At 47.4% G+C, this 23,185-nt stretch overlaps 1 protein-coding gene across 3 annotated transcripts in view; it reads right to left on the minus strand.

Annotated features, from left to right (window-relative positions):
* Positions 1-15,292: 15,292 nt before the first annotated feature.
* IQGAP3 (IQ motif containing GTPase activating protein 3) overlaps positions 15,293-23,185 on the minus strand; it is a 42,027-nt gene continuing 34,134 nt past the window's right edge. For 2 of the 3 annotated variants that reach the window (XM_010594837.2, XM_003415154.3), the window contains exons 28-38: positions 22,879-22,963; positions 22,229-22,461; positions 21,753-21,885; positions 21,548-21,650; positions 20,791-20,917; positions 19,724-19,811; positions 18,647-18,859; positions 18,064-18,230; positions 17,653-17,754; positions 17,130-17,238; positions 15,293-16,478 (exon numbers count right to left, since the gene is read on the minus strand). In XM_010594837.2, coding sequence (XP_010593139.2) covers positions 16,365-16,478; positions 17,130-17,238; positions 17,653-17,754; positions 18,064-18,230; positions 18,647-18,859; positions 19,724-19,811; positions 20,791-20,917; positions 21,548-21,650; positions 21,753-21,885; positions 22,229-22,461; positions 22,879-22,963 — 1,474 coding nt within the window. In that variant the 3' untranslated portion in view covers positions 15,293-16,364. Of the gene's footprint in view, positions 16,783-17,129; positions 17,239-17,652; positions 17,755-18,063; positions 18,231-18,646; positions 18,860-19,723; positions 19,812-20,790; positions 20,918-21,547; positions 21,651-21,752; positions 21,886-22,228; positions 22,462-22,878; positions 22,964-23,185 lie in introns of all 3 variants that reach the window. The other variant, XM_010594838.3, reaches the window with a different exon arrangement.

Genomic DNA, 23,185 nt, shown 5'->3' on the forward strand with positions numbered 1-23,185 from the left:
AGGGCTGTATTGCTGAGAGACACAGGGGCAACGAGAGGCCTTCTTATTCCTGATCCCTGTGAAAAATACAAAGTTGGGGATCAAAAAGGGTGCAAGCTTGTTTTGTTTTTATTGCTGCTATATCCCAAGCACTCTGAAAGGCAGTATGTGCACTATTTTAATCATCGTACAATAAATAGCCCATTTGACATAGAATTGTCATCCTCACTTTACAGATGATGGGACCCAAGCTCAGAGAAGTTAAGGAGCATGCTGAAGTTTACACACCAAGAAGTGCCTGTGAGATTCCAACCAAAGCCTGTCTGACTGGGCCCAGTCAAGGGTCAAAGGTGAAAAGGGCTTCAGTTCACCATTGCTGAGGTGACTATATGGTCACAAGGACACTGGAGGAGCCTAGGACCCCACATACATGGAGGGGAGGCTCCAGAATATAGTTAGGATAACAACCTCGTGAGTTCAGTGTTGCAAGAACTAATGAGGAAGCAAAGGGCACTCAAAGGTCTGGTATGGCCACATAGGGACCTCTGAATTGCTCACATTCAGAAAAGACCAGGAGAGAAGGCTGGGTCAGACAGACCTGAGATCCAAAGCTGGTTTGTCATTTCTAGCTGTGTGACTTTGGGTGAGTTACTGACCCTCTCTGAGCCTCAGTTTCCTCAGTGATACTATGAGGGTGATATTCATAAAGTGCTGCAAAAATTACAACAATCAAGTAAACGATACACACATGGTGCTTTGCACTTAGTTGGCAGGCAACAAAGCCCCTCTCCTTCCATCCCCTACAGAAGGGGAAGAAGGCATGTAAACAAGGACAAATTTAAGAGGGGTATAAGCCTGTTTTTTTTTTTTTTTTTTTATAAGCCTGTAGGAATGGTACAGGAAGCCCAAAGCCTTGCAGAAGTTTGTGAGCTGTGCAAAGGACAGCCAAAAAAAGGTCTGTCTCAGGAGGCGGGGTCATGTATGGAGCAAGAGTATCAAGACAGGGCTAGTCCTCTGCTGGGGCAAGTGGAGCAATGGCAACAGATGACAGAGAGAAAGCACAACTCCCAACTGCTATTTTCCCCCTATCTCTCCCAAGACAGGTATTTAAAGTGAAAACAAAAGATCTCTGTGTGGTGCAAATGGTTAATGTGCTCAGCTACTAACCAAAAGGTTGGTGGTTCAAGTCCACCCAGAGGCACCTCGTAAGAAAGGCCTGGTGATCTACTTTCAAAAAATCTGCCACCGAAAGCCTATGGAGCACAGTTCTACTCTGACACACATGGCATAACCATGAGTCGGGATCGACTCGACGGCAGCTGGTACTGGTATTAAAAGAACTGAAGTCCAATTAAATGTCTTAACTGTCTCCACTCTGTGAAGTTCAACAGAAGCACTGAAGGCATTCACACAGATGTTGTGGTGGCAATACCCCCATCTGTGAGGAATTTTGGATAATGGAGGAGGTGCCAAAAGACTGGAGATGAAAATAGGAGGTTCCAAGAGAGGGGAAAGAGATTTTTCAAAACTCCAGGCTTTAACCCCTACAACAATTTTAGAAGATTAGAAAAGAAAGCAGGAAAGCTAGCGGGGGTCCACTAATCCCTGGCTGCTGGAGTGAGTTTGGTAATCACTTGGGGGATAGAATTGCGTCCCCCAAAAATGTCTTGTCAATTTGGCTAGGCCACAATTCCCAATACTGTGTGATTGTCCACCATTTTGTCATCTGATGTGATTTTCCTATGTGTTGTAAATCCTAATCTCTGCCTGTGGTTAATGAGGCAAGATTAGATTATGTCAAGGAAGATTAGGGTGGGATGTAACACCCTTGCTCAGGTCACATCTCTGATCCAATGTAAAGGGATTTTCCGTGAGGTGTAGCCTGCATCACCTTTTATCTTACAAGAGAGAAAAGGAAAGGGAAGCAGGCAGAGGGTGGGGGACCTCATACCACCAAGAAGGCAGCATCGGGAGCAGAGTGCGTCGTTTGGACCTGGGGTTCCTGTGCAGAGAAGCTCCTAGTCCAGGGGAAGTGTGATGACAAAGACCTTCCTCCAGACCCAACAGGAAAAGCCTTCCCCTGGAGCTGACGCCCTGAATTTGAACTTTTAGCCTACTTTACTGTGAGGAAATAAATCTCTCTTTGTTAAAGCCATCCCCTTGTGGTATTTCTGTTGCAGCAGCACTAGATGACTAAGACAGGGGGGTTGTCAGAAATGCTGAGAATCTCAACCCTACTGCAGATCTGTTGTCGTTAGGTACCATGCAGTCAATTTTGACTCATAGCAACCCCATGTGACAGAGTAGAGCTGCCCCATAGGGTTTCGTAGACTGTACTATAGATGATTCAAGTGTACATTCAAGACTGAGGAGCCCTACTGATGCCTATTCCTTAACCCTATAGGCAGGTGGGTGAGTTTTAAAGGTGCCATTGGAAGGTAGGAGTTCCTTCAAGGGCCTCGCCCTCCAGGGAGGTTGTTGAGGAGAGGCTGGGTGTGAACAGGGTTCTGCCTGCTTTGCCCCTTTGGTTTCTTTCACTTGTTTCACACAGTGGGCTTCCGAGTAAGCTTGCCTTTGCAGAGCTGGGCTGCAGCGGAAAGATGCTTGTTATGAAACATCTATGCTCTGCAGTGCTACGTAGCCTCACGAGGGCTGAAGTGGATCTAGGCCCGCTGACATGGAAAGATCTCAGAGACAAATTGTTTCATGAAAAAAAAAAGTCTCAGAGCAGCCTGGTAATATCAGGCTATTTACACAAACAAACACATATGGGTATGTGTGTATTAATCAATTGTCTAGACTTAGTAGCCTAAGTTTGGAGTCCTCCGGTGGGACAAATGGTTAAGTGCTTGACTACTAGTCGAAAGGTTGGCCTTTGAACCTCCTCAGAGGCGCCTTGGAAGACAGGTGTGGTGATCTGCTTCTGAAAGGTCAAAGCTTGAACATCCTGTGGAGCAGTTCTACTCTGCACACGTGTAGTCACCGTGAGTCGGAATCAACTGGACAGCAACTAACAACAACAGTTACTTGAAACAACAATCATTATTGTTATTGCTGTGGCTTTGGGGATCGGCTGGGTTCAGCTGGGTGATTTTCACTCAGGGTCTCTCATGCTGTTACAGTCTGACAGGGTTTGGAGTGGGAATCATCTCAAAGGCTTCCTCACATATCTGCCATCTGGGCTGGGAACCCTCAAACAGGTGGAGTGTGGAATAGCTAGGATTCGTTGGGTATCTCTCTCTTTGTGTCTCTCATTCTAGTCTCTCCTTGTGGTCTCTTGAGCTTGGGGACGTCAGACTTACAAGGTAGGTCAGGGCCCAAAAGTGTGTGTCCTAAGATGGAGAGGCAAGGTGAATCAGTATTACCTTCTATAATCTAGCTTTGGGGGTCCCCTCTTGTTACTGCTGTCATACTCTATCAGTGGAGGCAGTCACAGAGGCCTGCCCAGGTTTCTGGGGAGAGGACAGAGCCTCTACCTCTTGATGAAGAGGGGCAAGGTTTTAGAAGAGCATGTGGGATGGGAAATGTTGTCGTGGCCACTTTTGGAAAATACATTCTACCATAATAGGTGCATACACGCGAACGCAAATATACAGGAAGAAGGCCTGGAAGGATTTATACCAAACTTAACAAGGCTTACCTCTGAGGAAGGTGGGTTGCAGATATGTATTACCTTCCATTTATATGTATTACTCTAGTCTTTTACAATGAGATGATATAAACAAAAAAAAACCTTGTTGCTCTTGAGTCGATTCCACCTTATAGCAACCCTGTAGGACAGAGTAGAACTGCCCCATAAGGTTCCCAAGGAGTGGCTGGTGGATTCGAACTGCTGACCTTTTGGTTAACAGCCGAATTCTCAACCACTACACCGTACAGATATTATTTTATTTGTTTAAAGAAAAGAAAACTAAAGAGAAGAAAGTAGGAAGAGAAAAACAAAAACAAAAAAACTTTGCTGTAAACCCCTTATATTAAAAGAATTTGGCATTTCTGGGAAATGTTGCATAATGGGTCTGCATTTCATGAAAGCGTTTAATTAGGTTGATTATAATATCTTTTAAATACGATGCAGAAATGTGGACAGGATGATTCATTCACTCAACAAATATTTATTTAATGCCTACCGTGTGTTAATTGAACAGCTAAACCCAAAAAATCTTGTTAACAGATCTGAGTCAGCTTAGAGGGACATCTCTGATAGCTCCATCTATTGCTTCATTCTGTTCAGCACTTTTATCTGGAAAGAGAAAAGGCAGGCTTGTCAAGAAGGTGGCATCGTGGTGCAAAAAGACTTCAATAAAAATGTTCAGTTTCACTGTTCCAGTTACCTATTGCTGTAGCAAACTACCTTAAAACTTAATGGCTTAAAACATTATTTTTTTGTTATGGTTCTGGGCTTGATTGAGCTCAGCGAGACGGCTCTGACTTGGGTCTCTCGTGTGGTTGCAGACAGACAGTGGCTGGAGGTGAAATCATCTCAAAGGCTTCCTCAGATATCTACTTGTCAGCTGGGACCCTGGCCTTCGCTTGACTTCTCCATGTGGCCTCGGCTTCGTTACAGCACGACAGTAGGGTTCCAAGAACAAACGCCCCAAAGGACCAGGAGGAAGCCATATTGCCTGTTATGACTTAGCTTCAAAAGTTACATAACCTCACTTTCACTGTAGTCATAGGCCCACCCAGATCAAGGAGAGGGAACACAGATGCCCTCTCTCAAAGGGAGGAGTGTCAATGCCATGATAAAAAGAACATGGGGGACAGGAGATTTTGTTATGGCCACCTTGGAAAATCAATCTGCTACAGTCACTATCAAAGAAATTAAAACCAAGCAACGATGCTTGCATTTTAAAATCAACAATTGATGCAGTTAACACAGAGTAAAAGCCAAGTCCTTCTGTATCAGGCCAGATTGGCTAAATTATGCTGCAGTGATAACTATCCCCCAAATCTCAGTAGCTTAAAATAATAAGGGCCTTGGTGTCAGGCATTGGTGGCTGTCTTTCCAGGGTGCTACTAGCTGGTGACTCAGCTTATGACACATGTCACACACAGGGTGGTAGGGAAGGCTTGGCTCCACATAGTCACTCAGGGACCTAGGCTGATGGAGGCTTTACCATGTTGTAGCTGCACCATTTGGAACACAGACACCACGTCAGAGGAAGAAAGACAAATGGGATTTTCACTGCCTGAGCCTGGAAGTGGCACACTCCACTCCCACTCATTTCATTAGCCTGAGCTAGTCACATAGCCTTGCCTAACTGCAAGGGATCTGGGAACTGTAGCAGAGCAAGTGGAGTATTTGGCCGGTGCTTGGTGGTCTCTGCCACCCCTTATTCTGGCCTATAAGACCATACATGACCTGCCCCTCCACATTACTTCTCTGCCCCTCCACATTACTTCTCAGACCTCTTCTCCAGATATCCAGGTGGCTCCCCTCTTTACCTCCTTCAAGTCATTGCTGACATATGTCTCCTCCTCCATGAAGCCTCTCTTAATGACCCTATTTAAGTTGCAATCCAATCCTTCCCTTCTCCCCATCCTTGCTGATTTCCAAAGCACCCATTGCTTCCAACATACTATATGACTTACATCTTTATAGTATCTATATCTGCCTTTCCCTGCCACAACATCAGCACCATGAGGGCATGGATCTATGGCTCCTTTGTTCAATGATATATCCCAAGTGCCTAGGGCAGTGCCTAGTGTATAAAAGGCACTTAATAAATATTGTTGAAGGACTGAATTTTTTAAAATACTTGCTGTTGGCAAGGTTGTGTAAGACTACCACTTCGGTGTCATATTAGTGGGGCTATAAATTGATGCAATACCCTTTTTTTAAACAACCTTTTTATTTTGGAATAAATTTAGATTCACGGAAAAGTTGGAAAGATAGTACAGAGTTTCCGTATCCCCCATCACCCAGCTTCCTCTAAGGTTAACATCTTACATTACTACAGCACATTTGTCAAAACTAAGAAACCAAGATGAATTATTAACTAAATTCCAGCCTTTATTCAGATTTCAACAGTTTTCCTACTAGTGTCCCCTTTTCTGTGCCAGCATTCAATCCAGGATACCACATTGCATTTAGCAATACATATTTTTTAAATGTTTCTGTTCGTTGTAGAGAAAGGCGCTCTCATGCTACACCAGAGGGAGGGTAACAGAGAGGTTTTGCAACTGCCAAAAAGGGCAGGTTTGTGTTGATTTGCAATTAAGTCAGACTGGGCCTCTTTCTGGACCCTGAGCCACTGGCCCCAGTAGTTTGCACCAGTTTTTCCCGACTTTCTTTTCCCTCTTTCTGCCTGTTAATTGGTACAGATTTTATGGAGGACATTAGGCCCTGTATAAAAAGACCCTTTATAAACTTTGGACACTTTGACCTAGCAATTTCCCTTTTAGAAATGTAGTCCAAAGAAATAAACCTGGGCACAAAGATTTATGTACAAGGACGTATCAGGAAGGAATTTTTCTAAGCAAGACGCGGTGCTGAGGAATTTGGCGAGTAGGGATTTGTTGGGAGGGTGCTGAGTAGCACTCGGCGTTGTAGGAGTGAGATGACTTACCTGGGAAGGATGGCACTCTGGCCCCTCTGGGGATTCCACTGCCAGAAATGGTGCTTGTCTCTCCAGGCTGCTGCCAGCTAGTGACTCAGCTCCAACTGGCTTCCCTTCTTGGGTTCCTCCCTCAGAATTCAGATTCCCAAGATGGCAGGGAAGAGAGTCTAAGTGGCTGGTCTAGGGTCATGAGCCCGCACCCAGGTCAATGGAAGAAAGGTTCTGCTTTTATCCTCACCAGTCCTGTGGAGGGAGTTTCCTAAAGGTGGAGACTCAGAGAAAACAAATTAACAGACAACCACCACAGAAGATTTGCAACACAGCATTACTGGATATATCAAAACTAGAAACAGCCTAAGTCGTAATTCTATAGTTACAGCCCACTTAACATGGGGGAAATGTTTACAATGTTCAATGGAAAAAGCAGATTACAAAGTAAGATGTATGGTGTCATTCTGAGGAACCCTGGTGGCACAGTGGTTATGCACTAAGCTGCTAACTGAAAGGTCGGAGGTTGAATCCTACCAGCCACTCAACAGGTGAACCATGGCAATCTGCTTCCCTGAAGAGTAAAACCCTGGAAAACCTATGGGGCAGTTCTACTATGTCCTATAAGCTCGCTATGAATAAACTCTACGGCAGTGGGTTTTAGTGTGACTCTGACTACATATAATTTGAAGAAAAAACGTCAAAATGTTATAAGTGGTATCACTTTGTGATGGTATCATGAATTTTTTTTTACTTTTTTAATGTTTTATAAATATTCTGTAAATATATATAATAATCAGGAAAAACAATAATTTTTTTTAAAAGTTCGTACTGCTTCACTGACTAATTTCTGTTCTAATATTCTATTCTAAGGAAAATAATTAGAAATGCAAATCAAGATCTTGTGTAAAAAGATGTCCATTATAGAGTTATTTATAATAATGAAAATGGGAAACAACTGTTCAATATTATAAGAACGTTAAGTACATTAAATATATGGGTATATTACCGACATTTATGGGAGTCCTTGGATGGTAAAAAAAAAAAAAAAAAAAATTTTTTTTTTTTTGGATGGTGCAAATGGTTGAACTCTGGACTACTCATGGAAAGGTCAGTGGTTTGAACCCACCCAGGGGTACTTCGGAAGAAAGACCTGGTGATCTGCCTCCAAAAGGTCAGACTTAAAAACCTTATGGAGTGCAGTTCTACTCTGCAACACATGGGGCCATCACGAGTTGAAGCTGACTCAATGGCAATTGGATTTCACTGGTTTTTAGACAGTTATAATGTTTTTGAGGAAATTTTAAAAACACAGCAAAATATTTTTCATGGTTAAGTGAATAAAGCAGAATCTAAAATGGTATATGCACTATGATGATCTCAGCTACTCCGTCTCTCTAGTTTAATTCTACAGTACTAACACATTCTTTTTTTAATATATAATTTTTATTGTGCTTTAAGTGAAAGTTTACAAATCAAGTCAGTCTCTCACACAAAAACCCACGTACACCTTGCTACACACTTCCAGTTACTCTCCCCCTAATGAGACAGCCGGCTCTCTCCCTCCACTCTCTCTTTTCCTGTCCATTTCGCCAGCTTCTAACCCCCTCCACCCTCTCATCTCCCTGCCAGGCAGGAGGTGCCAACATAGTCTCAAGTGTCCACCTGATCCAAGAAGCTCACTCCTCACCAGCATCCCTCTCCAACCCATTGTCCAGTCCAATCCATGTCTGAAGAGTTGGCTTCGGGAATGGTTCCTGTCCTGGGGCAACAGAAGGTCTGGGGGCCATGACCACCGGGGTCCTTCCAGTCTCAGTCAGACAATTAAGTCTGGTCTTAGAGAATCTGGGGTCTGCATCCCACTGCTCTCCTGCTCCCTCAGGGGTTCTCTGTTGTGTTCCCTGTCAGGGCAGCCATCAGTTATAGCCGGGCGCCATCTAGTTCTTCTGGTCTCAGGATGATGTAGTCTCTGGTTTATGTGGCCCTCCTTTCTGTCTCTTAGGCTCGTATCACCTTGTGTCCTTGGTGTTCTTCATTCTCCTTTGATCCAGGTGGGTTGAGACCAATTGATGCATCTTAGATGGCTGCTTGCTAGCGTTTAAGACCCCAGAGGTCACTCTTCAAAGTGGGATGCAGAATGTTTTCTTAATAGATTTTATTATGCCAATTGACTTAGATGTCCCCCGAAACCATGGTCCCCAGACCCCTGCCCCTGCTATGCTGGCCTTCAAAGCATTCAGTTTATTCAGGAAACTTCTTTGCTCTTGGTTTAGTCCAGTTGTGCTGACCGCCCCTGTATTGCATAGTACTAACACATTTTTATACCACATTAGTAAAGTAGGTCCTCTGGAACGTTCTTCTCAAACTATCTGTAGTGAAGGATGAATTTTTAAAATTTGCAGTCTGTTATGGGCTGATTTTTGTAAGGTACAATGAAAACAAGTTACTATAAAAATGAAATTAAAAGGCCTATAAAATAGAAGCCCCAATGTTTTATTATTAGGCTTAGGTGTAAAATTACTAGCAGCTTGCTGTAAGTTTCTAAAGGCTTGCCCTCAGTTTCTGCACTTACCTGGTTGTGGACCAGTAACAGCTTACAGACTTGACTTTGAGAAGCACTGCTCGAGAAGAAGGGACGTGCCAGTCCTGTGTTGCTCCCGTCTCAATTCTGAGCCAAAGTGTGTGTAGGCTTTCCTTTCCAAAAGAGTCATATAAGCTCATTAAAATAATGGCACAGAAGGACACCTCTCCTCATTCCCACTCCCCAAACGTGAGCACTGCTAAGTTTCTATGTGTCATTCCAAACAACGTATACCTTTGACAGCTTCTCACATCAGCACACATGGATCTAACTCATTCTTTTTACTGGCTGTACAACGTTCCATAGTGTGGCTGCTACTGAGTTAATTGCCATTACAAAAAATGCTGCCACAAATACTCCAGAACTCTTTGCCTACCTATATTCTTGCCTACCTATATTCTTGTACACTTGCATTTTTTTAAAATAACAGCTTTATTGAAATATAAGTCACATACCATAAAAGTCACCCTTTTAAAGCATACAATTCAGTGGTCTTTAGTATATTCACAGAGCTGTGCAACCATTATCACTAATTCCAGAACATTTTCACCCTAAAACGAAACCCTGTAGCCATTAGCAGTCACTCTCTAGTCTCTCCTCCCCTCATCCCTGGCAATCACCAGTCTTTTTTTTTAATCGTGCTTTAAGTGAAAGTTTACAAATCAAGTCAGTCTCTCACACAAAAATGTATCTGCACCTTGCTATGTACTCCTAGTTGCTCTCCACCTAATGAGACAGCAAACTCCTTCTCTCCACCCTGTATTCCCCGTGTCCATTCAACCAGCTCCTGTTCCACTCTGCCTTCTCATCTCCCCTCCTGACACGAGCTGCCCACAGAGTCTCCTGTGTCTACTTGAGCCAAGAAGCTCACTCCTCACCAGTATCATTTTCTATCTTACAGTCCAGTCCAATCCCTGTCTGAAGAGTTGGCTTTGGGAATGGTTCTAGTCTTGGGCTAACAGAAGGTCTGGGGACCATGACCTCTTGGGTCCTTCTAGTCTCAGTCAGATGATTAAATCTGGTCTTTTTACTTGAGAATTTGAGGTCTGCATCCCACTGCTCTCCTGCTCCATCAGGGATTCTCTGTTATGTTCCCTGTCAGGGCAGTCATTGGTTGTAGCCAGGCACCGTCTAGTTCTTCTGGTCTCAGGCTGATGTAGTCTCTGATTTATGTGGCCCTTTCTGTCTCCTGGGCTCATAATTACCTTGTGTCTTTGGTGTTCTTCACTTTCCTTTGCTCCAGGTGGGTTGAGACCAGTTGATACATCTTAGATGGCCACTTGCTAGCATTTAAGACCCCAGATGCCACTTTCCAAAGTGGAATGTAGAGTGTTTTCTTAATAGATTAAAAAAAAAAAAAAAAAAAAAAGATTATTTTATGCCAATTGACCTAGATGTCCCCAGTCCCCCGCCCCTGCTACTCTGGTCTTCGAAGCATTCAGTTTATTCAGGAAATTTCTTCATTTTTGGTTTAGTACAGTTCTGCTGACCTCTGTTGTATTGTGTGTTGTCTTTCCCTTCACCTAAAATAGTTCTTGTCTACTATCTAATTAGTGAATACCCCTCTCCCTCCTTCCCTCCCCACCCTCATAACCATCAAAGAATATTTTCTTCTGTGTTTAAACTATTTCTTGAGTTCTTATAATAGTGGTCTCAGACAATATTTGTTCTTTTGCAACTAATTTCACTTAGTATAATGCCTTCCAGATTCCTCCATGTTGTGAAATGTTTCACGGATTCATCATTGTTCTTTATTGATGTGTAGTAATCCATTGCGTGAATGTACCATAATTTATTTACCCATTCATCCGTTGATGGGCACCTTGGTTGCTTCCATTTTTTGCTAACCAATCTACTTTCTGTTTCCGTGGGTTCACTTATGATGAACATTTCATGTTAGTGGAATCGTGCAATATGTGGCCTTTTGTGTCTGGCTTTTTTCAAGGCTTATCCACTGTGGTGTGATGGATCACTTTTGTGTGGCTTTTCTAGCCATGGTCTTGTAACTCCCACCCAAGTGATTGGGCGGGACTGTGTGATAGGGTTACTCGTGCTCACCAAACGGATTGGTCAGTTTTGCCATCCTGCTGAGCTAGAAATGAGCAACCCCAGAGGCAGAAAAGAAGATCCCATGACCACCAAAGAATAGCCAGGAGGCAGCACGTCCTTTTGACCACAAGTCCCTGCGCTGAGAAGCTCCTGGACTCAGGAGATAGAGAGCTGTAACACTGAAGGCAGCTAGAAGTGGCAGCGGAGACTCGGCAGCAGGAAACAGTGTGGCGGGCTTCCCAGCCCACAGGCGAAAAAACTGCGTGCCTTTGGGCAGAGGCCCAGGGCCAAGGAGTGGTGTATTTGTGATCATAGCTGAAAAGAGGCTATCCTGATGGAAGAACTGTATCCTGAGTGTTCCTGAGCTTGAATTGCAACCTGTTACTTCCCTAATAAACCCCATAATTCTGAGTATTGTCTGTGAGTTCTGTGTGGCCATTGCAATGAATTATCAAACCCAGCAGAGAAGTAGAGAGTGCTGTGGGAGGGACTGTTGGTATTAGAATTGGTAAAGATGGAAAAGAGGGGAGGCATGTCTCACTTCTACCTCATAGGAATCAGCCTTGGGCTGTTGATCTTGATTCTCCTCCCTCTTTGTGAAGTTAGAGGAGTTCAGTCATTGCCCCCATGCCATGAAACGATGCTCAACATTATTGGTCACTAACCAAAACCCAAACCCACTGCCTTCAAGGTGATTCCAACTCACAGCAACCCGATAGGGTTTCCAAGGTTGTAAATCTCTATGGAATCAAACAGCCACATCTTTCTCCTGTGGAGCCATTGGTAGTTTTGAACCATGATCTTTTGGTAGTAGCATGCATCAGTACTTATTCCTTTTTATGGCTGAATAAAATTCCATTGTATGCACCTACCATGTTTTGCTTGTCCATTCATCAGTTGAACATTCATGTGTTAGTTCTTATGTGAACATGTTTTCAATTTTCTTGGGTATATACTTAAGGGTGGAGTCATTGGGTCATAATGGTAACTCTGTTTTTAACATTTTGAGGAACTTTCAAACTGTTTTCCAAATTTTACAGGGCATGCAGATGACACAACCCTGTTTGCTGAAAGTGAAGAAGACCTGAAGCACTTACTGATGAAGATCAAAGACTGCAGCCTTCAGTATGGATTACACCTCAACATAAAGAAGACAAAAATCCTCACAACTGGACCAATAAGCAGCATCATGGTAAATGGAGAAAAGATTGAAGTTGTCAAGGATTTCATTTTACTTGGATCTATAATTAACACCCATGGACACAACAGTCAAGAAATCAAAAGACGCATCGCTTTGGGCAAATCTGCTGCAAACGACCTCTTAAAGTGTTAAAAAGCAAAGATGTCACCTTGAAGACTAAGGTGCACCTAACCCAAGCCATGGTGTTTTCAGCTGCCTCATATGCTATGCGAAAGCTGGACAGCGAATAGGGAAGACCAAAGAAGAATTGATGCCTTTGAATTATGGTATTGGTGAAGAATATTGAATATACCATGGACTGCCAAAAGAATGAACAAATCTGGCTTGGAAGAAGTGCAACCAGAATGCTCCTTAGAAGCAAAGATGGCGAGATCTCATCTTACATGCTTTGGACATGTTATCAGGAGGGATCAGCCCCTGGAGGATGTCATGCTTGCTAAAGTGTCAGCGAAAAAGAGGAAGACCCTTAACAAGATGGATTGACATGGTGGCTCAACAGTGGCTTCAAACATAACAATGATCGTAAGGATGGTGCAGTGTTTTGTTCTATTGTACATGGGGTCACTGAGTCGGAGCTGACTCAACGGCACCTAACAGCGACTAGCAATGTATGAAGGTTCCAATTTTCTCACATCCTCACCAACATGTTACTGTCTGTTTTATTTTCACCATCCTAGCTCCCTGGTGGCATAGTGGTTAAGAGCTTGGCTGCTAACCAAAATGTCTCAACTTGAATCCACCAACAGCTCCTTGGAAATTCCATGGGGCAGTTCTATGCTGTCCTTGTTGTTGTCCTATATGGTCACTATGAGTTGGAATCAACTTGATGGCAATTTTTTTTTTTTTTAGTGGCGGTGAAGTGGTATCTCTTTGTAGTTTGACTCGTATTTCTCTAATGACTAATAAAGGAGACCTGGTGATGCAGTGGTTAAAGCACTTGACTGCTAACTGAAAGGTCACAGTTCAAAACCATCAGGGGCTCCACAGGAGAAAGATGTGGCGGTTTGATTCCATAGAGATTTACAGCCTTGAAAAACCTCTGGGTTTGCTGTGAGTTGGAATTGCTTCGAAGGCTGTGGGTTTGGGTTTTAGTTGATGACCAGTAATATTGAGCATCTTTTCATGTGCTTATTGGACATTTGTATATCTTCTTGGAAGAAATGTCTATTCCAATCCTTTGTCCATTTTTAAATTGGATTGTCTTCTTATTATTGGGTTATGAATTCTGTATATATTCTGGAAATAAGTCACTTATCAGATATATGATTTATATTTTCATCCATTCCTTGGGTTGTCTTTTCATTTTCTTGATGGAATCCTTTGAAGCACAAGTTTATTTTAATGAAGTTCCATTTATCTATTTTTTTGTTGCTTGTGCTTTTGATATGTTGTCTAAGAAACCATTGCCTAATCAAGGTCATGAAAATTTACACCTATGTTTTCTTCTAAGTTTTACAGTTTTAGCTGTTACATTTAGGTCTATGACTCATTTTGAGTTAATTTTTGTATATGGTGTGTGGTAGAGGTCCAACTTCAAGCTTTTGTATATGGATACCCATTGTCCCAGCATCATTTGTTGAAGACTATTTTTTTCTCCATTGATTTGTCATGACATCCTGTACTATATTTTTGATTTTGCCAAATTGTCCTCAAAAGAGGTTGCATTGGTATACTCCCACCCACAGGAGGTAAGTGCCGGTATCTCAGATTGAGCCTTGGTTAGGAAAGACATCGATAAATCGAAGCCCATCAGGGACCATGGCCAGGGTAGACCAAGGTGGGGTGGGTTTGAAAGAGCATGGCATGACAGGGTGGGTTGAAGGAACTGGAAATGTTTCTCTCAGAAGAGATACAGGGAAATATGAAAATTCTGAGCGGATGAGATGGGCCTGCATTTGAAGCCCTATTCTGCCCCTTACCAGTTGCGTAGGCTTGGGCAGCTATCCAACCCTGCCAAACGAACGAACCTGCTTCATACATTAAACAAAGACAGTGACTGCTTACCTTTGTAAGGTCCTTGTGAGAAGTCAATGTATGTAAATATTCTAGCCCATGACAGGTCCTCAATAAATGGCAGCTATTGTGACATTTCTCTGTGTGCTATATGTGGCTGATATCATGATTGTGGGTAAGCATCAGAGCAGGATCATGTTGGAGCCATTTGGTGTGAGATTTTTAATGATGACTGATCACGTGTAGAAACTTGGATCCACTGGTATGTGTCACTGTCACCCTGAGCATGGCAGTGCTTGAAGTCTTCGCTGTGACATGTTAAGGGAGAGAGAGGCTGTGACTGAGATTGAGTGTGACAGCAAGACAGATCGTGAGTGACAGAATGGAATGAAGTGCAGAGAGGCAGGCTGTACCGGGCAAGCATGTGGGTCCCCAGTAGGGGCTGCTTGGGAGTTCAGAAATGAGGCAGGTGTCTTTCTATACTACTCTCCCCCCAGCCCCTCCACTTTCCTACCTACTTCCTAAAAAAGCAGGTAGAGAAGGTAGAGACTTACCCTATGGAAAGGGGATTTTGATCAGAGTGTAGAACCCACAATAACTAAGGAGCTGTGGCTCAGGCACCTTTGGTGCCATCACCCAAGGCTCAGAAAAAAAAACGGCTGGAAATATGTGCACAATGGGTGGGGTAGAACTCCAGTGATTTCTCCTCCTCTCAGCTTTAGCCTTCAGAGTGGCCGATAAAAACAGAATCAAAACCTAAGCATTCCTTCCTCCACTCTGTCCCCCGGGGGAGGGAAGAGAGGAATAAACGCCACATCTCATTAAGCTTTTACGAGCTCAGGCAAGCAGAGTGGGCCCACACTGGGGGCTGGTGGAGAGGGTGGGGAGGGCTGCAGGAAGGACTCCCCAGCTCTCAGGAAGAGCTGTCCCAGACCTTGGAGGCCTGCTCTGCAGGAAATGAAATAAGGAGTTAACAACAGATGCGGGGGTAACAGCTTTTATTAAAATGAAATCAGAAGGGCAACCGGGACAGGCAGTCGGGTAGATGTGGGGACAACAGAGAGACAGTGGCAGGGACAGGACTGCAGACCTATTGGAATTGCCTGGAAAAGTCAGCTCTGAGGCGGGAGAGTCCTGAGCTGACAGAGAGAAGGGAAAGGCTGCTCTTTGTACCGTATGAGGCTGAAATAATGAGCTCTTAAACACAAGTGGGAACCCTGTTGCCCCTGACCCAAGGTGACTTAAATACAAGGTGTAAAAGATTGGCATGGGTACTATCAGTTTGAACAGGGGAAATGAGAGCCCTTCTCTAAGCTCAAAAAGATGAAAGAATTAAAGCCATGATTAAAGCTGTACAGGGACCTGGAGCATAGAGGTGGGCAGGAGAATAAATATCCTAGTGACCCACAAACAGGGGAATGGGACTTGAGGTTAGTAGAGGGCCATCCTGCCTATGCTCTCATAAAGGACAAGAGTGCCACAACGCCCATGAGCATCAAGAGGCACTGACACCCCCTAGGAGGTGGTGAGGGCAAGAGGCTAGAGAGTGTGAGGCAGCAGCAGCGAAGCGGCCTGGGCTTCAGGGCGGCGGCAGCACCCACTAATGTAGTGAGACATAGGGATGGGGAGCCTGGCCCTGGCTTTTGGGGTCTGTGGAGAGAAGGAAGGCAGAGCGGGCATCAGGCTGCACATGCAGCGCTTGTAACATTGGCTGACGGGGGGTGGGGCGGGGGAAGCCAACACAGCAAGTCTTCCCAGGCCAAGGGGTGGGTCCTAGGTTGTTCCTCACCACTTGGCCCAAAAACCATGGCATTCCGGGATTTAAAACCCACACAGCCAGACTCCAGGGCAAGACTCACTTTAGCCAGTTAAAGAGACCCTGCCTGCCTGTGGCCAGATACGCAAACTCCTCCCCGCTGGGGAAGGTGGAGAATCCTTGAGGTGTGCCCAGTGCTGAGCTCTGGGTGTCTGCGTGGAAGCCGAGTAGTGAGTTAGTGTTAAAAAAAAGCACCCAGCGAGGTAAGTGGGGCTTGACTAGCACCCGTGGCCTCTGTCACTTCCGCAAGAATTTCTTGTTAAGGAGGAAGATGAGAAGGTTGACGTTGACCTTGGCCTTGTTGAAGAGTTTCATGACAGCCACGCCCTCATACTGGAGCTGCAGGAGGTCCTAGGAGGGAGGGGAATCTAAGGGCTCCTCGCGGTGGCCCAGCCACAGTCTACAAAACAATAACACCTAGTGACTTCAGCAGGGCAGGAACTAAAATCCCACTGCACAGATGAGGAAAAGGAGGCCAAGACAGAGCAGTACAGTGACTTGATCAAGTGTCAATTCAAGCAGAGCCAGGCCTTGAAATCGCTTTCTCACTCAAAAGCCAAAAGAGCAGAGGAAAAAGATTTGAATTTAAAATTGCTGCTTCTCTGAACACTGGTCTGTGAATTAGGCCTTCTTCTTAACCTTTTAGCCTCAGAGCCTATAAAACAGGGATAACACTTCAGAGCTGTGCAGAGGATTAAATGAGGTAACACAGAAAGCCCCTGACATGTCACAGGGCTTCAAATACTGATCCTGCTTCTGACACTGCCAGCCCACTCCACTCACCCCGATGCTTGCTGCGGGGTCTGTATTAGGGCAAGGAGGCAAGGGGAGAGGGCTTGGGCTGAACAGGCCCTCAGGCTTCCCTTCAGGAATAGACAATCCTAACCGGGCAGGGAACAGGGCTGCTGCCCTCCCAAGGCCTAGGGAAGTGAGGCGCCCTAAACTCTCCTGGCACCTAACACACGGCAGGCATCTTGAGGGCTCGTGGGTGTGCCCCCTTACCTGATAGTGAAGCTGAAACCGCTCCATGTCCACGCCCAGGAACTTGGCATTTACTTCGAACTCTCCTGCCTCATCCCCAGGGGTGATGTCAAAGATCACATTTCTGAAGCTGTTAGGAACAGGATTCAAAAGGTGGATCCAGGGCTTCTTTCTAGGGCCACACCCCACAGTCCCACCCACTGTTCCTCATCCCCGGCAGCAGTGTGTGTCATGCAGACCCCAGGCTTCCTTCTCTCACTCCCAGCCGGGCACAGCCCTCCGACTTCTCCCAGTTCTCCTGCTGCCCACCATACCATCTTTCTCTAATCTGCCCGGCCCCCTCTTCCTTGGGGCGCTGTGTCAGACCACGCCTGCTGCCCTTAACTTTCTGTCTGGGCTGTTCTGTCTCCCCCATCATTGTAGCAGCTCCTTCACGGCAGGGACCATGCTTCCCCCCGCCCCAAACCTAGTGCCCAACCCAGAGCCCCACCCCCAGGTTAGGGGACAGGAAGGGCCTGACATCCTGTCCCCTGAAAACACATACTGAGAGGCGGGAAGATCTTCAATTTCCACCAAGACTCCCTTCTCCAGGAGCTGAGCAGCAGTGTAATGAAGAGATGGCTGTTTCTTTCCCTTCCCAGCACTCCTGATTAAAAAAAGGCCCCAGAGAATTCATCCAACAAACTCTTCAGCACCAAAGACACTAGTTCTCTGCAGCTGGTAGGAAGGAAATTAGACCCTGAGGAAGGCTTCCCACTGGTGGAAGACAAAGGAGGGGAAGCTGCCCTTGAGCCCAAGATGTCAGGAGTGAGACTCAAGACCAGAGTCAGGAAAGGAACATGCTGTGCTGGGGTGAGATTTCCCTTTCAAAGCTGGCAGCGAACACAGCAAAGGTTGGCACGGAGTAGGTGAGATGTCACAGGTAACCCTTGGAGTGTGAGAAGGTGGCACATACTTGGAGCTGGGGGCCAGGTGGTCCAGGCAGGCCCGGATGTACTGGCTGTAGTAGTCGCCCTGCTCCTCATAGAACACGGTCTTGGCGCTCAGGCCCTGGAACGTGGCCTGAAGCTTCACCAGCTCCGCCTTCCGCCGCTGCCGGTGCCGGCGCTGGTTGCGGATGTCCTGGGGTTGGGGGTACCAAGGAAGGGGGTGAGTCGATCCTTCCTCATAGGAGGGCCTGAGGGCCTGGCTCAGGCCCCAGAACAACTCGCATTGAGGGTCTTCAGGAAAAGTAGGAAGAGGAAGGTTTCAAGACTGTTTTTCCTAAGAGGACAGTCTCAAGAATCCCATCCCCAAACCCTCAAAGGATATCTTGGGGCATCCCCACCATGAGAAGTAACTGGTTTCAAGGCTCCTTGTTTTTTAGTAAGAGAGTTGCAAGAATGACTCCCCGCCTCTGACTAACTCTAGGACCTTTCTTTCAAGGTCTTAAGGTGAGGTTTCCCTTCTGGCTGGTGACAATTGTGGGTGGGCTCTCACCAGGGAGAAGACTGTGCCCAGGGTGCCAACGATCATAGATGCCAGACCCAGATTGTTACCTTGGCCAGCTCATCCACCAGTCCCTCGTAGTTGTTGGTTGCACTGACCAACCCCAGGCTCTCAAGTCGGCGCAGGTTCCGTAAGACACGCCGTTGCTTCTCGGCCAGCGGCAGGAGGGAGTGAGCTGTCAGTGAGCGGTGTCGCCTCAGCGGTTCTGGGGTCTGGGCCTCACAGGCCTGGCGCCGGCCCATCAGCCGCTTGTGGGCCATTTCCTGGGGGACAGAGAGGCTGGAGGGGTCTACCAGGCCCTACCATTCTGCCTCCAAGCTAAGCCCCAGGGGCACCAGCAACAAGGAGAGATCTGGGTACTTCTCTGTCATCAGGAAAGTACCCTCAGCAGGCCAGCTTCTGGGGGGAAGGGATGGGGATGGCTTGTGAAGAACATCAAGGGCAACATCATAGACACGGAAGGCCTTATGGATCTCCACTGGCCAGGGAGTGGCCCAAGGGGGACCCAAATAGAAGCTGTGGGATAAAGGATTCCTGAAAGATACTGGCTGGGACTTTCAAACAACGGAGCTTTGTGATAGCACAAGGGTTTTGGGGGGCATTTCCCTCCATCTGTCCTGTGTTTTGGGACATATCTTTAATAGACCTCACCACCTTTTCTCTGGAAAGCCCCTGGCCTAGTCTTCACTTCAGCTAGCCAAACTTGCCCTTGGCCCCTACCCGCTTACCACATTTTCCTGCCTCTAGGCCTTCAAGTAGACCATGCCCTCTGTTGTGCCCCAGCCCCTCTGTGCTCAAGATGGGCTTCCCAGAGTGCTTCTTGGCACTCCCCTCACAGTCCCTACCACTGACCTAAGGGTCAGGTATCCTCCAGAACTTACTCTTGTTTCAGTGTGTGGGGAGCAGGGAGGCAGGTAGAGGCTACTAGGGCTGTTCTCCTCAGCCTGTGGGCCTCTGGGGGTCAAGGCAGAGGCCATGGAAAAGTAGAGCTCCCATTACTGGTGAGCACAGCTGTCTGCTTATGGCAGACTGTGGGGGCGGTTCGGGGGAAGGAATCAGCAGTAGTGGTGGGGTGAGGTGGGGTGATGAATGAGAGAGTATCTGTGGGCTTGCCCGGCCGAACTCACCTGCTCTTTAGAAGCTGAGATGGACAGGATCTCCTTGAGGGAGTCCCCAGGGTGGAACTGTATGATGTCGGCCAGCATCTGCTTGGTGCTACAGGAGGGGAGTGATGGGAGATGGTGAGGTGGGAGGGGAAGGGTCTGGGCATGGGAGTGGCCAGAGAGCAGAGGGCAAGGAGGGCGGGGGCCAGGAGGTATTGGAAGGAGAATGCAGCCTAGAGGGAGGCCTGGAAGGTGGTGGGTTGATGGGCCTAACATAGAACTTCCCATAGTTCTGAACACACTGTGCTCTTCTCCTCTCCCTAACACCCCTCCCCATTGTCTTCCTTTGAGTCCTTCAGCTGAAGCACTTGCTTCCTCATCCGTGAGACATTTCCCAATCCAGGGGTCCCTTCTCCTGAGCTCTCAATGCATCTGACATCCACCTCCCTCTTGGTGGCTCTCTGACTGTGTCTTCACCCCTAGCCCCATGAGGCTATAAGCCCTTTGAGGGCAGGAGAAAGGAGCACACCCAGCTTGCTTGTATACTGAATGAGTGAATGAATGAACAGAAGGGGCTGCCTTGTTGGCAGGGAGTTTAAGCTGGGAACTTCAAAAGGTTCTCCTTCTGCCCCGATGACCAGCCCAACCCTGCTGGGGGTCCCTCAGCTTTGCAGAACTGGGGAAGAAAAGCTTGATGACCATCTCCCACCGTCACCCAACAAGAGCCAAGAATCAGAACATGAGCTCCACCGCCACCTGACTGTGGGACTCTGGGCAAGTCACTTAACTACTGAGTTTTTTCCTCAGTGGTAAAACAGAGAAACCACCATCTACCTCATAGTTTGTCCTGTGATTAAATTATAACACGTGAAAAAGCACTTGGTAAATAGCACAACGATATGCAAACATCCATGGCTGCCAATGTCCTAGCCATTCCTTTGCCTTCAGCTACAACACAGCAAAAAGCTGAGGTTGCCAGAAGGAAAACAGCTGAGACCCCAGCACAGGGGAATGCTAGGCAGGCTTCAGGGAGCACTTCCTGAAGGAGAAAAGGGCCTGGGTGAGCAGGGGCCAAGGCCAGTCCCACCCACCTCAGAAGCAGGCTTCGGGCATTGGTATCGTCAGTGTCTGTCTCCAGTCCTTCAAACTTGTTGGTAAGTGTCAGGGACACTTCTAGCTTGCTCAGATCTATGTTCCCATCTGCAGCTATATTCTCGCCTGAGGCAGGGTGAGGAATGAGAGCCAGACACACAGACACACGCACAGATGAGGCAGCAGTAAATATGCTACTCCATGCGCCAAGTTCTTCCAGGGAGCTTTCCCACCCTGCCCTCAACCCTGAGCGCTGATGGAAGATGGACTGTTACCCACAGAGCTGTGCTCTGGGGACACGCCCCCCCCCCCCAAGTCTGGAGCTCCTGGCTCTCTCCGATCATTACCACCTTCACTGTGCCTTTCCACCACGTAAGCTGGCCTTCCCCACTCCATCCCACAGATCCTAAAATCCCTCCTCACCAGAGAAGCCTTTTGAGATTGAAACAAAGAGAGTGGAGAACTATCCCTGGCCCACCCAAAACAGGCCCTTATCCCTCCCACATCTATCTCACATGATATCATTGTCCATTTATGTGATGGCGCTGGGTTCTTCTGCTGCCTTCCCACTCTCTCCAGATCAGTCTGTGTCCGTCTTAGGACCAGACAGGAGAGGGAGGGAAAGTGTATAACTAGCTGCCTGGCACACATCCCAGACTGAACAAAAACTTGAGAGAGGGCTTGCTCACATGTCCTGCCTGTGTGTCCCTCCCTGCATCCCCCCAGCCAGCCCTAGGGGCCCTGGATGGCACACACCAATGAGGTCAGGGACAGTGGGCAGCTCCCCAAGGTCCTCCAGGAGCTCATGCAGGGGGTCATGGTGATCAGGGGCAATCCAGTCCTGGTGCTCCAGCAATAGCTGCAGGGAGGAGGGAAAAAGAGGAGATGGAGGGTCTGAGTCGGGCCACATGGACTTCCAAGCCCCTGCCCCTACCAGTGCCCTCCAGGCTGCAGCCCTCACCCTGTGCGTGTTGACCAGCTCCCCTACAGTGATGTACACCACAGGTTTGGCCACGGCCACCATGTCTGAGTACTCATCCACTGCAAAACGCTCTTCTGGCTCTGGCACCTGGCAGGCTCTGCAGATGAACCTCCTGTCTCCAGAGGGATGCCATGTGAGAGAGTGCCTTCAACATGCTTCCTGTTCCCATTATCCCTCCCCATCGCCCTCTCCAGGGACTGCTCAAGCCAGTTCTGACTTTCCAGTCTCCCTCTCTCCCTACGTCCCCCTCAAGCCAACTTCCTTTAACAGTCCTCTCTCCTCTCTGCTGGGGAGCCCTTCTAGCAGTCTATCCTCCAGCCCAGTGACTATACTCTTTACCTCTATGCCTCACCTGAAGAGGTGAGGTGACTCCAAGGAGAAGTGGGCCATGCAGGAGGATGAGAAGAGGAGAAAAAGGGGACAGGGAGGAGGAATGGGATGTCAGGACCCAAGACCTGAACTTCAGGTGCGTCTCCTCCAGATAGTCATTCAGGACCCGCAGGTGCTGGCTCTCCCCAGAGAAGGCTTTGCCAGCTGCAGCATGCTGTAGGAGTTGAGCCACGGCCCCCAGGGCGTGGCGCTGGGGGGTGGTCAGGGCACCACCCGCTGTCACGGCCACAATGTCAAAGGCGTCGGGGGCCACCACAGCTGGGTTCAGGAAGCGGTAGTACAGGAGGTTCCCCACCACCTGAGGACAGAGGAGACCATCCTAGAAGTGCCCCAGCTGCACTCTCCCAGCTCACTCAGCTGGAAGAGAACACCTGGGCCCAACCTCCTCATTTCACAGAAAACAGATTCAGAGCAGGCTGGCAACTTGCTCAAGGTCACACAGCAAACTTGAGCAAGAGCTGGAACTAGAACCCAGATATCCAGAAAAGTCCAGTGTTGTCCACTCTATTAGCTCATGTCCCAGGTGCCCTTCCAGCTGCCACCTGAGGCCCTGCTGGTGAGCCAGGGCCTGTTTACAGGTAGAGAACATCTTCCTTGTTGGATTTTTACAGCATAGTGCTTTCTGTCCTTTTGTCTCAGTCTCAGGGGAGGGGGTCACAGTTACCAGCAGGATAAAGGAGGGTTTGGGAGGTGGGGGAGGGGGGATGACACTTGCCTTATAGATCTCGCTCTCTGTGGCATAAGGGAACTTCTCTGCCAGAGTTGTCTTCAGGACTTTGGCCACATATCGCATCCCGTACCTGGGGACAAAGCAACAGGTGCACTGTGGCTCTGTCCATCTCTTTCTACCAGGGCTCGGTGCAGGAGTGCCTGCCTGCCTCTCCTTCCCAGGCTCAGCCACACAGAGTGGAGCTCAAGCAGTGTCCCTCCACTCTCCATAGCCAGGTACCTGCTGCCTTCCTCCAAACCTCTTTGGCCTTGTCCCTTCCCCCAGCTTTTGTCAGTACCCAGGACCAAGGCCC

The sequence above is a fragment of the Loxodonta africana genome, chromosome 3 (assembly GCF_030014295.1).
Source record: "Loxodonta africana isolate mLoxAfr1 chromosome 3, mLoxAfr1.hap2, whole genome shotgun sequence".
Classification (NCBI taxonomy): Eukaryota; Metazoa; Chordata; class Mammalia; order Proboscidea; family Elephantidae; genus Loxodonta; species Loxodonta africana.